Below are 16,976 nucleotides of genomic sequence, written 5' to 3'. Positions count from 1 at the left end.
CCTCCACCCTTCCCCAGAAGCCTTGCTGATAGGATCTGATCAGATCCACTTGATAGACCAAATTTGCTGTGATGGAAAATAGTGTTGCAGAATGAACCAGAGCACTACTTGATGGTCACCAAGAAAATGCATGCACACATGGCCAATTTTTTTAAGTTTACCAAAATAGCAGGCTGTGATTTTTTGAGATTAAGAATTTACTGGTTTTTTACATTACAGATACCATTTTTCAAGTTATCTGGTTACAGGCTAAGATTTTTTTCTATTATAATTTCAATTGCCTTAAATGGGTGAGAGCCTCTTGTGTTCCAGTTAGCATTGTCTGAAGTTAAAAATCCAAGTAGAAATGTAGTCAAACATGTACTTAGGATGAAAGGACAGTAAACTTAGTGAACTATTACAACAACTTAGTGAATTGTTCCTCGTGAAAATTTTTTGCAACTGTAATTGGAAAATCTGGAGTCAATGACTTGATTTAATGAAGTCCTGTGGCTGGTGGTTAGAATGGATCACAGATTAGAGGCACTGATGTTAGTGGTTAATGGTATACACCATTTCCCTACCTTATGGAAGATGTTCCTATCCCAGTGAATATGCAGTTATTTATGAAGAGTGTAGGACCTCCACAAGAGTATCCTGTAAGCCTCTGGGTCATGCTCCAAGGGTCTGCCTGAGCAGGACAGGAACGCGTGTCTTCTGTAAGGGGAGGAAGGGATGATCTTGCCGTTTTGCTCTGAGCTCTGTCTTGTGCCTATAAACAACTCTGGTTTCACTGACGGCAGGATCTTCTCAGAGTAAAGCTTTGATTTTAATGTGTTGGCACTTCTTGATGAAGCCCGTTCTGTCCACTTGGGGCCAGCCCTACTTCTTTCTCCAGTTTTTAACAGGATCAAACAGACCTCCAGCAGCAAAATGAGACTAGTGAAATGCAGAGATTACTCAGGTATTTTATCTTGCATATGCTTGAGTGTAGAGAAGAGCTGGACTTTATGAGATTTAGAACATAAAGTCTTGAACATGTTCATTCTTAATGTTTTTTTCTAAGCTTTCCTAAATCCTTTGGGCCATATCTTCTCATATTATCATATAAGGCATTTTAGGTGACGCTTACTTCATATGAATTTGGATCCTCCTGGATCATTTATTATGTAGAGCTTTCACACTTTGGTCTCTTATGCAGCCACTGGAAAGAAGTAACTGTACTGCATGCATTAGACATCTCTTGGAGAGACCACCATTACTGCCCACCACAGTTGCTGTAGCTTTTGGTGGCTTTCTTGCATCTGGACAGCCTCAGGCCATATCTAAACTGGCAGACATGTCAGCACTTTTGAGCTCCTGCGTCTGTCTTCTTATTCTGGTTTCTCCCAAACCACTACCAGGAAGGAATCAGCCTCTTTATCCCACACCACACACACACATGCATACATATGTACCTTGATTTGCAGCCAGAATCCTGTGGAATCCTTTACAACTCCTCCCTCTGACTGATTTTGGTGGGGCTCAAATGTCTATCTCAGGGGACAATTTCACTGCTCTTATTTTGGATACATGACTAGAATGGTCTCCCTCACTGCTCCATTACTACACAAAGCTCCTTCTTTTCTCTTTGATAAAAGCAATTAAAACGATTCATTTGATTAATCACTGTCCAAATGATAACTTTATCTCATTACAGGGAATGACAAAGGGTGATAAAATAGCATGCTGGGATTTCACGGAAATGGTCTCTCTGTGGTGTGAGTTCAGAATTTTGAGTTTTGTCCAAAAACAAGGCAATGGATGAATTTGCTTCAGAGCTCACTTTCTGTGAAAAGGCCAAGCTGACTTGTGGAAGAGGGTGGAGTTGCCTGTTCAGACAGGATTTTTTTAGGTTTTGCCCTTTACCTCTGGAGCCAGAGGTCTGGCTCTCATCCAGCTGAACAAAAAAAAAAAAAAAAACCTAAACCCCAAACGTATTTTCTAGGTAATTTTAAAGAGCAAAACCAAAGTGAAGTCAGGTGCCTTGAAATCAGTCCCAAGTTCTTCACTTGAAATACTTCTCATTATTTCAGTTTTCTGTGTAGCCATATTTGATAAGTGTTAGGAAAATACTCATCAGATGACCAACATACTTAATTTACTCACATGAAACATGGTGCTTCTTTGCGATACATTTAGTGAAGAATGGCACACGCACAAATAAAACAGTCATCTAAAACAGTGAGTTCTAAAAAACTCAGTGGGCTAAACTGTATTTCAGAAAACCCTAATATAAATCCAGCTGTAAGCAGTGAAAGCTCTATTTGCACATGGAAAGCAGAATTGGATTTCAGGAGCTTATATAATCTGTGCAAAACAAAGTCATCATTCCTTTTTTCCCTGAAATCAAAACGCAAACCTCCCACTGACAGTTCTGTTGCAGAATTACGCTGGAGGATCAAGCTCACATGCAATAGTGAAACATTTCAGGACAATTATCAGTATATAAAGCCCAGGACTTCTTCCCTAATGGAAATTTTCTCCCACCTGCTTCATGCAGCCATTCTTTCTCTGCCATGTGAGAGACTTTTGTTATCAGTAAAAAAAAAGGAACTGTGTTCAAAGTCCTACAAGATGAAGTCGTCTTCAATAATAATTAGGCTCAAAATCATTGCTTGCTGACCCATGAAAGCCCTGTGGGCATCCTGGTGGCAGCAGCTACAAATACTAATCTTGACTGTTTAGCAGACAGTGCTGTAACATCAGGCTGTGTCAGCCATCCTGCAATGTTCCTCATGCTCTTGCTTCCTGGCAGCTGAACTGCAGCAGCAGCAGGGTCACTTGAAAGCCTGGCAATTCGCTGAGTACAGACACACTGCTGGGCCAGGTACTCTGCAATGAAGCAGCATTTTCCATTAAAAAGAAAAATTGAATTTTCAGGGGCCTCATACTGAATGTTCCTGTCAGAATCACAGGGGTGGGAAACAACCAAACCTCAGCTACATTATCCCACTCCTCTCCTCGCCTTGCAATTTGAGCTAAACTACCTCTCTTTAACAACGTGAGGCCCGAAGCAGGGAGACCAGTCCCACTGACCCCAGAAAAGGTACGTGCAGGACCTGAGTGTGTGCTGCTGCCTCTCCTGCATGACAGGAAAGCACTAGTGCACCAATCCAGTTTCTCCCAATTCATCCTACTCATTCTCCAGCTCTGCTTCCTTGTCCCATCTATGTGGGATATAAACAGGGAGTGACAGCTGGAGGTAGAAGACCAAATGTGCCCTTCAGTGTTTCACTCTGTTTTCAGTGTTTCCTCTGACCAGGATTTGGTCATTCTTCCATCAACATGCCTTGCTTATATTTCTCAGCAAGTCCCTCGAGCTTCCCTGAAAAATAATCCAGGATTATAGTGATAAAAAGGCAGGAGTATGAACTACAGAAACTGTGAATCATTTTGCTAGGCAAGGACAGTAAGACTTCTGTAGTGTTTGAGCTTCTTAAAAGAAATTGAGCCATTTTTAGAAGTAGGTACAAACGCCAAAAGAAAACAGTAGTATTTCTAAAGTCTCTTGATACAAATGCATAGTTAGTAGTTTAGGAAGAAGTGTTGTCCTGCTTAGAGCATGTTTTAAATAAAAGGTGGAAAACCTGATTACCTTTTAGCAATGAAGTCAGCAGTCTGAGGAAATACGGAACAAATGGCAGATACCTGTATAGGCTTTTCCAGTGTTGCTGTCTGCACTTGCCTCCAGCTTGATGTGGGTGAACGAAGCAGAGAATAGTAAACCTCACACAGTGGAAACCCATAGGCACAACTCTTTTAAGTGTGGATTAAGAGGGGCTCCAGATTAGGAATGAAACTGGATGATCTAAAATGCAGAAACAAGAACACACCAGCCTGGCCAGAAGGAACTAGGGACAAAAGTGAGCTGAGGAATACTGTAAGCCAGTCTGCCTTACACCCATTCTGATGGTTTTAAACTTCATCCTCTGCAAGCAGATCTTTTAAATCATTTAAATTTACAGTAGGCATCAAGTAATGCACATTTATATCAAACTCACTGAAAATAGCCTCTCAGCTAATATGCAGTGGTGAAGAGGAATGCCATGCTTTCTGCTTTTTTTCTTTAGAAAATAAAAAGGTCTTTTTCCATTGGATAAGTGGAAAGGCATGGTAGAAGAGAACTTTTGCAGTAGAGCAGCAGAGCCAGAATGTGTTGCACCTCTGCTGAGTACTTAAAAGAGTTAAGAAGGATTAACCAAATAAGCAGTTTACCTGTCAGTAAAACTAGCTTCCAGGCTATCTCCACAGATTTCAAAAGCTCTGCTGTTTGAATTTCTGATGCTCTTAAAAGACAAGTGTTGTCTGACTTTCCAAGTTCTTTTATTTTTTTCTTCATGCCATAGCATTAGACATTAAGATCAGTTCTCATTAAAACCGCCTGTGCCAATCATCAAACCTTTTTTCCTTTGCTTCCTTCTTTTATACTCACTCGTGGCGCTTTGACTTTGAAGGAAACCACAAAAATGTAATCATCAGGTTATCTCCAGACTTGGTCTGCTCTCGTAGCCCCTTTCCTTTCGGTCTTACCCTTGTCCCCTCCTCCATCTGTAATAATTCCCACATGTTTATGCAAAAATATTGGACTTTCTTTCATTATTGACAATTAAGAAAGGCAAGTTTCAGCCTCTCTGCAAGAACAATACTTTCTAAAAGTGAACAGTTTTCTGCCTTGTCTGTCTGCAACTTTTAGGATGCCAAACTAAATCAGTGTAACAATACTACAGCACTTAAACAAAAGGGTTGTGAAGAGTGTAGGGATCATTTCCAGACTCATTTCTTTCCCTCTGTTGCTACTGAGTCTAAAACTTAAGCATGTTACCTTGCCAATCAAGCCAGTTTAGACTTGATTCAGTGACCTAGTAATTATCCGACAGTGAGGTGACACAACATACAGACAGGTCATAGCCCAGTGAAATGTTCTCCGAGTCCCAGAGGGTCATCTGCAATCCAGCACTGAAACTGACTGCCAGAAGGAATTTTAAGGCAGGTAAAGAGTTTTTACTCATGTAACTCAGTTTAGAGTACCTCAGTACTAGTGCCTCTGGTTTATGACATCTAGTAACAGTTCCTGGGAGTGCTGTAACTTTTAAAAATGAGCATAAACTGAACTAAGTCAAGTCCCACAAGTATAGTATCAAAGCAGGAGCTATTGGGTAATCCTAGATCATTGTAACTATTAGAAAACAGATTTGGGAGAAACATGATAGTCCAGAACTGGCAAAATTCCTGTGGAGATCAGTCAGTGTGAATGAAAACCACGGTCTCTTTGACTGCGTATAAATGGAGAGAGAACATGAAGGCTTTCAAGAGTAGTAGAGCCTTATACAGAGCAGAGGACTTAACTCCCCACCACAAGAGGTATGGATAAGTAACCCCAAACGGCTGATAGCTGGTGTCCCAAGAAGGACACCATTGAAGGGGAAAAGGTCACAACCAGAGTAAAACTGATTTGAAGAGTATTTGCCTCAATATTCCCAGCAGCTTTTAGTTTCTGCTATACTGTCTGCATGTTTTGAGTTGGCCTGGGTAAGTGTCACAGTCAAAAGGGAAACAATGAGCCTGGATTCAGCAACATATTAAGAGGTCTCTTTCAAGATGGAGAAGACCGGGCATATAAAATACTGAACAAGCTCAGATCCTACCCTGAGCAGAAGTTCCACAAGCTGTGCCCTGTCCTAGTTTCTTTCACATCATCTGGTCAGTGTGACACCAGAGCACTCACTTTAAAGGAAGACAGAAGATTGTACCTTCCCTACGTGTTTGCAGGTTGTGGTTTTGGGTTTTCTTTTAATCAATAAACACTGTTTATACAATACTTGGTCCCACAGGGGCTAACTTCATAGAATCATAGAATGGTTTGGGTTGAAAGGTCTTTAAAGATCATCTCATTCCCACCTCCTATTCCCTGGTTTGTTCAAGGGCCAGACAGAGGAGCAGACACACTGCTCAGGACCACTCTGGCTCTGCTCTTTCCAAGTGCCTGAAAGCCTGAGCTTGAGCTTAAACAAACAACATCAGCTTGTCTGGAAAGTTTCTCTGCCAAGGACTAATGAATCTGTCATATTTGCTGCACACCTAGAAAAATCGAATCATCTTGAATCAACTTACAGTACTGCACAACACTCATGGCTGTTGTTAATATGGTGTGAGCCAGAAGTATGGTGTTTGGCTTATCGTCTTTAGAATAGAAGACAATTGAGTGGAAAGAAAGAACTGGAGGCAGCAGAGTGTGTGGTGTCACCACACATCTGTACTGCTGAAGGTACAGTCTAGGAAAGTACCTTAAAGTGGAGCTGACACCCACAGAAATTGCGGCAATGTGGAAAAAAAATGCTCTTTTCATGAAATGGGCAAAGCCAGTAGTTTTTTTCATGGCTTTTCAGAAGTCAGATGCTAGTTAAAACCTGTGGATATATATACATTCCTTTATATGGATAATTAGCTACTTTATGTGTGGCACCTCCTGGATTAAAGAAAGTTCTTCTATGCAAATAAGTGGCATAGAGTGGTCAAATATATATGTGTAAAAAACCCCCTCTTTTATATAAATGTGTAGAATTTATTTTGGTGAGCTTCTTATTTCATGGACAAGTGTTAGTTCCTAGACAGCCCATGGGTATTTAAAATGTTTACTCTTCACTGTCCTCTTAAACAATGCCTCTATACAAACACTGAGGATAAATGATTGACTTTGATAACATGTTTCAATAAATGAGAAAAAAATCATGTCTTGAAATTGGCTTTTTGCTTTTTCCATTAAATGCTCAAATCATGTCCTTTTGGAATCAATGGCAAAACTCCATTGATTCATTAGAGCCGTATTTTCACCCTACACTCTACTTTTTCAGTAATGAGTAGATTTGGCCCAAGTTTTTCTGAAGATACTGCTTTAAACTATTTCTTCTGTTCTATTGAATAACAGAGTAGGTTGATACTGAAGAATGAAAGCTCATCAAGTTTAAATTTCAGTTGTTTTATAATAATAGCCATATGTTAGTTATGGATTGTGTAGGTCTGAAGTTTTGGTAATTTAAAACTGCTTTAAAGTGACCTTTACGTGGTTCCACATTTCAACATTTTCTAAAAGCAGTCGGTATCGGTCCTTACTCATAAATCGTTGCACTAAAAGATCTGCAGGCCTGGGCCCGTAGTTAACAGGCCTGCAGTAAGGAAGTGCTGCGAGCATTTATACACACACTTAAACCCAGAAACGGAGTCTTCTCAATGAAATCAACGTAACTGCTCTCAGACCAGGACGATATGTAAACTTTTAAGAAAGGCCAGTTGCTGTTAGTATTGAAGACAGGAGGTGAAACAAGATGGACCTTATGCAGTTGTTGTGTTCTTCTCTAGCTAAACAGTGCAAGAAGACAAGACAGGATGGGAAATACTTCTTCTTTTTTCACTGGCAGATAGTCACACTGGGAGGACTATCTGCGATTCTGGGGGCAGTATGAAGGTGCAGCTCAGCTCCACTACCACTGCCTGATTTCTGCCATATGATTTCTCCCTGATTTCCCAACCACACTGTAGCTGATCTTGCCTTTTGGTTGGGCTGCTCACAATCCTGCAATTTCTTACTTCTTTGCAGTGCTCCACGCCCTATTCTTCTCTATTCATTTGTGTGTCATTCCTTGCATGTCTGAGATCTTTCTCAAGATCCATATTATTCCTGTTGTCCACACTTTCCCTCTGACTTTCTATCTGACCGAGTACTTCCACTGTTATGGTAAAGGCATTTCATTTTTGGTATTTGAGGCTTTTCACCTCAAATACCAGCATTTCAAAAGTGTTTTTATTTTGATAACAGGGAAACAGAGGTACATCAGCTAAAGGTATTTGCCAGAGACTACACAACATGTGTAGATATAGGCTAGCACCAAATCTCCTCACCCTTCCTTCTAATGCCTTGGTCTTTAGGCATGAAGTGGAAAATAAAGTAGCAGAACTAAAAAGACCATTAAAAAAGTGCCACACTCAAGATCAAAACAAGTTTTGATATGCTGACAAAAAGGAAATGCTGATTGAAACCTGCCCTGGATTGATTGATATCTTAATAGGCCCTTAATTCCTGTGGAATTTTGTTACTTCTCCCATGACATTAAATGTTAAAGTGCTGCATGTGCAGCACTTCTCCCATGAATAAGAAAAATACCAACCACCTAGCAGTTGACCAGATTTCCTTTCCTTTTGATATACTGCTATCTTCAATGCCCACCAGGATTTAGACACTTGATGTATTTGAACCTGAATTAGATGTTTTCAGTGAAAATAGTGCAGAATTGGGAATCCATGTGGCCCTCTCTAAATACTATTTCCCAGCTCACAGTTGTAATGATTCACTTTGAAATTTCCTATGAAATACCTCTGCCTATTCAAAAGTTTGGTCTTCATTTGGCCCTAAACCCTGCAAAAGGTTTAGCACAGGCATGTAAGTAACTCCAGTGATAGTATGCTAAGCAGACACATACTTGTGTTTGGAGAACAAGACCTTCTTCAGGTACAAAAATATTTTTGTAATTTTTCCTTTTCTTTTGCAAAACTCCAGCCTGGGAAAAGAAATTAAAATCTTGCATAAATTTGAGATTATAAAGTCAAGCTCTAATTTAATTTCATTGTTACACAAAATGTTTGCTAGTCTTAGAAAATGGACAAAAACCATTTGGCCGGTTACGAAAATTTGAGACCTGATCCTGTAATCAAAGCATCTTTCATTAATTCAAGCAGAGGAAAACCCAGCCTCTGGAATAAATCCCTATGTGTTTTCAATGTGTTTTCAAAAGACAAAGTCAGGTAATTACATCTCTGAATACTTTCAGTAATTTTTTGTGATACCTGTGATGGCCAGAAATGTTTCAGAATTGTTTACAATACAGTGCTGCAACAGCAATGTACCACATCAATACTCAGAGACATGGCAGCATAGAGATGGACACATACCTGTCCTATGTACTGACCCTGCAGTGCTTCCAGCCCCAGCATCCACCCAAGCACCATGGGGTGCAAGAGGACCAAACCCAAAACTAGCCAGGACCCATCTATAAATAGATATCAAACCAACTGCTTTATTGGTTTAATAATATACGAAAGGAAAGCTATATAATAATTGCAGTTAGTCACTCCAGTTTTCGGAAAAATAATGCATGGCTATACATTGAGGCACTCCGGACAATGTTTCCTTTGTAAAATGCGCGAGGGTGCATTCCAGAGGCATCTGACCGAGATGTTCTAGGGGTGCGCCTCGGACACGCACAGGGTCCGCTCCGTGGTGCTGCATTTCCCGGGGGCGGGGGGACCGCGGGCGCCCGTCCCGTCGGGCCGCGCTCGCCAGGGAGGCGGCAGGGAGCGGCAGGAGGAGGGAGGCAGTGAGGGGGACCCTCGCAGAAGTCCCATTGTTTAGATTTCTGTCACAAGCCATGCGAATACTTAATTTCTTTCATCTCTGGAGTTTTCATTATCATTCAAATTTCATTTTCCATTAATTGATCGGGGATTAGCGAAGCCATTATGCAAAAATTAAAGACAAGCCAGATGCGATGAATAATTCATGAGGGACAATTACACTTTATTCCTGGTGTACTTCCTAACTTCCCTCCGACTCCCCGCCTGCTGCAGATAACAGCCTTCCCTCCCTCCCCGGCTCCCTCCCCTCCGGAGCGCGCCGGGCGCGGGGATCCCGCGGCGCGCAGGGCCCGTGCGCTGCCGCCGCCCGCCGCTAGGTGGCAGGCGCCGCCCGCGGTGCGCGGGGGGCCGCGGAGGCGCCGCGCTGCTCCCGCCGCTCTCACGATCCTTATCGGAGCCTCCGCCAGCGCGCCCGGCTCGGGCGGGAGCGGCGGTCCGTGCCCGCTGCCTGCCGCACCGCCTCCCGCACCCCCTCCCGCCGCCGGGGTGCCGGCCGGGAGCGGGAGCGGCCGCTCCCCCCGCCCCGTCATCCGCGCGTCCCACACCCCTCACACCGGGCATCTCATTTATCCCACCGGACAGTTGTTGCCCCATTAAAGCGCAGTCCCGCCCTTTGTGGAGGACCTTTCATCTGGGGAAGTTTTATGACACTTTGTAAATGTGCAAAGTTTTTAATTAGACTCGCCAGACAGCCCCAGGCAGCACTAGCGCCACGAAGTCTTCATGCCGCTCTCTGCTTTACAGCACAACAAGCCGCTCTACTCCTTTGAAGACAATGCCGACTATGTCTACGATGTCATGTGGTCGCCAGTGCATCCCGCGCTCTTCGCCTGCGTGGACGGGATGGGGCGCCTGGATCTGTGGAACCTGAATAACGACACCGAGGTGAGGCGGCTCGGCGGCGGTGGGAAGGCGCGGGCGGGCGGCGGGGCGCCGGGCGAGACCTTAACCCTGTGAGGGCCGGCACTGCCGGGCACCCCTCGCCATCCTTCCGTCGGGGCTCCGCGGGGCGCCGCGCTCTCTCGGGGCGGGGGCAGCCCGGCGTCGGCCGCCGCCTGCGCCCCGGGGCGCGGCGGGGAGGGGAGGGTAGGGGAGGGCAGGTCCCTCTGCCGGGGGCGCCCGCCCGCCCCCCTCCCTCCCCCGCCCGCCGTCCCTCCTTCCCTCTCGCCCGCCTCCCTTGCTCCCTCCCCTGCGGCGGGGCTGCTGCGCTCGGTACCTGTCAGGGGCGGGAGGGCCGACTCCGGCACCCCCGGCAGAAAGCCAACGCAATTAAATGCCGCGGTGCCGGCTCGGGGAGGAGGCTCCTTCCTCCTCTGTTATTTTAAGGTGCACTTTTAAACCGCGCCCGTTCTGCAGGTTTTTCTTATCCCCCCCACCCCGTTTCTGGCGCACAACGCTCCAAGCGCCAGGTTTGCGGTGCCGGCCCTCACCCAGGGGGTCACACCTTGGCAGCCCGGCCACGCCGCCACTGACTGCCAGCGGGGACCGAGGCTCGTGTTGGACTGCGAGACTTCCTTTCCCTCTGTATTTATTATTCTCTGAGCCAAATTCTCTGGGGATTGTAACTTGGAAGCCCTGTGCCAGTGCCTGCGGCGTGTCAGAAACCAAGCGTGTACCCCTGCATCCTGCCTTTGAGTTGCTTGGTACCCCGCTTCAGTCTTTTAAAGCACAGGGCATCTCTCTCACATGTTATTTGGGACTTTACACCCTCTCCTTTTCTTGTCTTTAAACTTTGCTGTGGAACTTAAAGGCACAAATGCAATTAATAAATATTGAGTTTTCTTTTCACTGCTATTAACTAAATAGTGGGGACCATTGGAAAGGAAAGGTCTCGCCTTTGAATTTCACTGGTGAGAAAGGATTAATCAGAGCACTTTTAGCAGAGATTGAGACTGATAAACCGGTGTTTTTTAAAAAGCATCTTTCTAAATGTGCGAAACCCCGTTTTTTTCCTCCTATTATTTCAAAATTTTAGAAACGCCAGACACTTAAATTGATAGTTTTTTCTGGATTTGAGTTTCACCCAAAAATGATTTTCAGCAAACCTGTCATCACCTGAGGTCAATCTTAGATGGCCAGTAATCAGTTTTCTGCATGAAAGTTGAAGTCTTTTTCCACACACAAAGTCTTGTATGTTTTTCCTTAATGCAATTTAACATTAAGAACAAACAGACTGTAAGAAAACAAAAGTTCACATATTAGCTGGCACATTTCTTTTTTATATCCAAAAAAGAGACTATGGAAGAGCAAGAGGCACTATTATCCTCCATACACGTTATTTTAATTTTTTTTTAAATTTAAGAGTAGTTGGATCATTAATATACCTTTCACATAAACGTGCTATGCATTTCAGTCAAGAGTAAAATACGGGCACAGTTTATGGCTTCCAGTGAGTGGTGCTTGCCATAAATAAGCATGGACAGGTAAGAGGAACCAGCACCGGGCACTGCACTGTCAAGGGGAGCAGTGAGGCCTTTTGAAGTGCTTTGAGCAGGAAGCAGTGCAGCCTTTTTAATTAGAGCACATACAGCTGGAGGATATACAGGAGGAGTCTCCTAAGAATTTATTTTGGGAAGGGAGGGACATATCCTTCAGGTGTTCTCATTAATGCAGGCTTAAACACAGAGCATAAACCCCAGCATTTTGAGAAGAAAAAAAAACCCCTTTCCCCCCAAATACCAGGGCTGAAATCCTGCTCTACTTGAAATCAACTGATGTTTTGCCATTTTACTCAAGGAGGCCATAATTTCTTTCCAAAAAATTAGTATGGACTGCTTGATCCCATTCCCATCAATAATAAGGCTGTACGTAGCAAACCGCTGTGTGTTTTCAGTGTGTTTACATATAAATATATAGAAACATCAGAAAAAAGAATTAATTTCAAGCTTCATCCTGCTTTTATTCTGCATGCAAGGCCACCCCCTGATTTCACAAATTATTTCCGTTCTGAGAGGTCAAAATCAGCTCTCATGTAAGGATCAGACTGGAATTATTTCCATGGAATCCAAGCTTTTTATTTTTATGAGAATCAAATTTGGATCTCTGGACACAGAAATATCATTTGGTTTTTTTACTGAGCACTGATGAAACAAATTTAAAAATCTTTATAAATGGTAAACGGTCAGATTCTGAATGGATGTGAAGTTTTGTTATGCAGGAGAAGCAACAAAAGTATCTCTGAAAGAGAGAACTGCAAACAGTTCTAAGCATCGTAACTGAAAGTGATCGTTGTTTGCTTTTACCCTCTATCTGGTAGGTCGTAATTAGCTAATAATTTTCAAGATTTCTGTAATTGATTATGCCATTTAAGTCTACACAGCTATTTGGTAAGAAAAACTCCTTGTCAGCACTTCTGCCTTTGTAATAAGATCTTGAAACACCTATTTTTTAGATCATTACTACTTTTAGATGTCAGATATGTGATGTCAAAGTATTTGTGAAGACAGTAGAAAATGACAGGTCTATTACTGTGTTTAACTACTAGCCTTGATAAAAATCTCTGTGTAAGAATGAGATGTGATTGTTATTAATGAGTCCTGGCTTTGTTTAATTTGGGGAATAAGCCGCGTTAATATTTAGGTATTATTTTGAAATCAATTAAGAAAACACCTGGGTTTAGTCACAATATGCTACCTTCAAATTTTTGAATTGCAACAGAGTTTCCGCTAGCGTTACTCTCTGTATTTATTGGAAACGTTTTTCCTGAGACCTAGATGCTTTCTGATCAAAATAACATAGATCATTGGACTGTACCAAGGATTTAATTGGTGTAATAATTATTTTCAAAATCTCGTTGGAAAGTTGCAAGACTATTGGGGTACTTCATGTTTATTTCTGCATATCAGAAATTATTTTTGTAAGAGCAGGGAAAATTATCACGTTTTATTTTATATCTGGTAAAGTAGTGTAAAAAATATTTAAAAGAAAAAATCCTTACCCACTCCATCATTCTTTGCAAACTGAATATTATTTTTATGGATCAGTGTAGTGAGGTTTGCTTCAGGATAGCAAATGCTGATTTCTTACCTATGTGTCCGTAACATTTATTTTTTGATCAAGATTGTAGAAGATCTGTAGGTGATTGATGAGTCTTATTTATGTATGAACTGATACGAAACTGATTTACAAAGTCACTTATTTCTTCCTTGTTATATTCCATTGAGATGTTTCTTGGGTTTATTGCATGCTGTACCTTAGCTTTTAAAGTGTGAGGATAGTTTCTATTTCTAGAAACAGGTAACAGATGTATTTGCAAGCAGGTTTTGACACTACATAGGCAATAAAAATAATAATAATAATAAAAAGCTATATTCTTATCACGCAGGTTTTTCTGACTGCATCTTTCTTAATCTGTTATCTGATAAAATTTCATTTCAAAATTGTTTAAAATCTGACAGGCACCAACTTCGTAGAATTTATAAAGTATTTCAAATGTGATTTTAAAAACATCATGCTACTATTACAAATAAATTCTTATCTTGAAATATAAAATAGGCATGTGTAATTTAAACTATCACAACTGAGAGCAGACAAATCTATTTTAAGATACTATGGTTTGACTATATTTCTCTGCATATCACTGGAGAAAAGGCTTTTTCTTTAGATTTTTAAAGACTGTTTCATTATTGCTTTTTGTATTGTTAGATAGCTTTGTGGATTAGTAACAGAATTTTTCAAAACCATCAGGTTTTGAAAAAAAGTATGGGTTGTGTTTTGTGTCTGCGGCATTTGTGCTGCTTATTTTTATGTGGAACACTGAAAAAATGCTGTATTAACAACAACAAAAAATAAACCCCAAAAAACAAAAACCTAAACCAAATCCCAGCTCTAGAGTTATGTATTTCAGCCTCCTGAAAGATTTCTGTGAAAGTTCAATGTCCTAAATATACACTGTATATTTGTACATGAAACACATTTCTTTGATCTGCAGTTTTCTGAGAAACATAGCTGGGTTAGCGGCTTAGTCCTGTAAAATGTGGCATTTAGCTCTTTCAAAAAACCCATTTCCAAATGTTAGGAAATTAATTTTGGCTGGATTTTTTTTTTTTTTTTCAGAAATCCGTGATCACAGCAGTAAAACTTGTTTGTTTTCTACTGTGATTTTTATCATGGATCGGTGACTCCATGTCAGCTTAAGGCCATTGACTCTTGCTCAGGTAGCAGACTTGGGACAAGGAGTTAGTGCATGCCAGTTTTTTTGGGTGGTACTGCCTTGGACAGGACTAGGCCTTGCACAATGAGGAGATGAGTCCAGTAGTTATTTGCATTTGAATGACTTCCTAGAGGGGGGAGGATGGTATGTGCTTTCTGATTGGTATGCAGCATTATTTCTACATCATTCTGCAAACAAAATCCTCTTGCATTTCTCATGTGGGGCTGAGGACACTACCGTGAAGCCGTTTGCCGAGGTGATGCTTTAGCTGTGGCAGAACCGTTGTGCTTGAGGTGCCAGCTGGTTTTGCAGCCTGGTGTCAGGGTTGGTGAGGGGGAGCAGGGAGCCTCCAGGGGCAGAGTCAAGGGAAGCAGCCCTGCTCCCCAGTCCTTGTCCAGCTGCTGGCGTGGCAGTGCACACGCTGCGGCTGTAACGAGAGTCTCAGCAAGTCTGCAAAGGTTTGGCTTCCTGCTGTCACTCATCTAGTGTGACACAATGAAGGCAATAGGGCTGAGGAGGAGACTGGCATGGGAGCTGTACAATGTTCGTTTTTAAATTATTTTTCTCCAGAATCTTTAGACCTGTCTCACAACAAAAGTATAAAGCTACAGTCAGAGAACCGAGATGAAGTCAGCAAAATACTGCTTTTGTTAATCTTGCCAGTTTGTCGATGTTCAGACCAGGCTTTAATATGACTTCAAGCTGCTTTCTTCCTACTTCGGCTGCACTGTGCTGCCAATGAGGACTGAAGGAGTACCTGTCACTCCTCCCAGGGTAGCCTGGACTCCGGTTCTTGTCCAGCTACCTTGTTTTACCTGGACTGCTCTCCATTCTATGCCCATTTATAGATCCTGGGACACTCCCTTGTCATCTCACAGTGTGACTGAAACCATTTCCCACTGGATGGATCTGGTGGAGGAAGTTGTTTTTGCAGCTATCCTATCCCATTTACCTTGACCTAAAAAATGCTGAAACTAAAAAGCCTTGTTTGGAAGACTGCTATGCCAAGCTACAGGCTCCTTGCTCAGGCAGGTTCTCTCCTATTAAAGGCAGCTGGGTGGAGCATTAGTAGGCTTGCAGGTTACTGTCATTTGTCATATGGGGTGACCTAAATCAACTGAGTGATCCACCTAACTGGGACAAACACCCACGCAGTTCCTTCCTCCTGCAGCATCTTTTGATGCCCTCATTCTAGCATAGATTACAAATACTTCTCTTAAGATCATGTTCATTGCTTTATTCATCCCACGCATTAATCAGAATCCTTATGTATTCTTGTGGATCACCTGTTAAGTTGGTTGACTTGGGGCAGGGAGGTGGGTTAGGAATTGGACAGCATCCAGGTGTATTTAAAGCAGAAGTAATGTCCTGGGGATGTAAAAGAGAATTGTGGGAATATATTGTAGGAGTTCCAAAATGTTAGCTCAGCTGTTCTCACTTCTACCATGTCCTCACTCTAAAGTGATTAGCTCAGGACTTTTCTGATATAATACTTAAGTTTCAACCTCTGCATCTAGCCACAGAGGTGAATATGGATTCAAAGGGTGTGTCAGCATGAATACCAGGATGCGTTTGCTGACCGTCAGGTTATCTGGGCCTGAGTCAGAGCCAGGGCAGGACTGAAGCCAAATCCTACTCTCAGTTGGTTCTTGGTCATGTTTGTGACTTTTGAGAAAAAAGCAGATGCAGTTTTGCATGTTTCCAGGGCTAAGGGGGAAAAAATGGTTTCATTTACAGCCCTTTACTGTTCATTCCAAGCAATCTCTTACTCTTTTTAGCACATCTGATCAAAGAAACAATGAACCCTTTCGGTTTTTTTTCTCCCCCCCAATGAGAGTTGTTTGTTTCTTCCAAAAATGCCAAGGGACTTTGACTCATCTGGGCCATTCAAAACTGACCCCTGGGTTTCTAGGCAGTGTGATTTTATTGTCCTTCCTGTTCCTATTGTTTCAACAGGTTCCCACAGCCAGTGTCACCATAGAAGGAGCGTCTGCCCTCAACCGTGTCCGCTGGGCCCAGGCTGGGAAGGAGGTAGCAGTTGGTGATTCAGAAGGCCGCATATGGGTCTATGATGTTGGAGAGGTATCTTCTTTTGGGATTCTTCTGTGGTTTGTTTGTTTTGTTGGGATTTTTTGTTTTGTTTTGTTTTTAAGCTCAACTCTGGAGACTGCCACATCCAAGTTTAAGAAAGAAATCTGTCTTATTCTTTCAGTGGAGTCCTCATTGAATTTCGGTTGCCAACAGTGTGTTAGTCATAAGGCTACCTTGCAAAAGAGTTAACTTGTTAAAGTCTCATGAGAGAAGTCTCCTTTAAAAGTTTCCAGTGTTTTTCAAACTGTTTTTTATAATGGTTCTGTGGGTACGCTTGGAAAAAGTTAAAAGAATATAAAGAGAAAAA

At 42.4% G+C, this 16,976-nt stretch overlaps 1 protein-coding gene across 7 annotated transcripts in view; it reads left to right on the top strand.

Moving 5' to 3' along the window:
- DYNC1I1 (dynein cytoplasmic 1 intermediate chain 1) overlaps positions 1 to 16,976 on the top strand; it is a 187,491-nt gene that overhangs the window by 152,571 nt on the left and 17,944 nt on the right. For all 7 annotated transcript variants that reach the window (XM_039549986.1, XM_039549984.1, XM_039549989.1 and 4 more), the window contains 2 exons: positions 10,171 to 10,311; positions 16,535 to 16,660. In XM_039549986.1, coding sequence (XP_039405920.1) covers positions 10,171 to 10,311; positions 16,535 to 16,660 — 267 coding nt within the window. The remainder of the gene's footprint in view (positions 1 to 10,170; positions 10,312 to 16,534; positions 16,661 to 16,976) is intronic.

Source organism: Corvus cornix, chromosome 2, assembly GCF_000738735.6.
Source record: "Corvus cornix cornix isolate S_Up_H32 chromosome 2, ASM73873v5, whole genome shotgun sequence".
Classification (NCBI taxonomy): Eukaryota; Metazoa; Chordata; class Aves; order Passeriformes; family Corvidae; genus Corvus; species Corvus cornix.
This window is presented reverse-complemented; position numbering and strand designations above follow the sequence as displayed.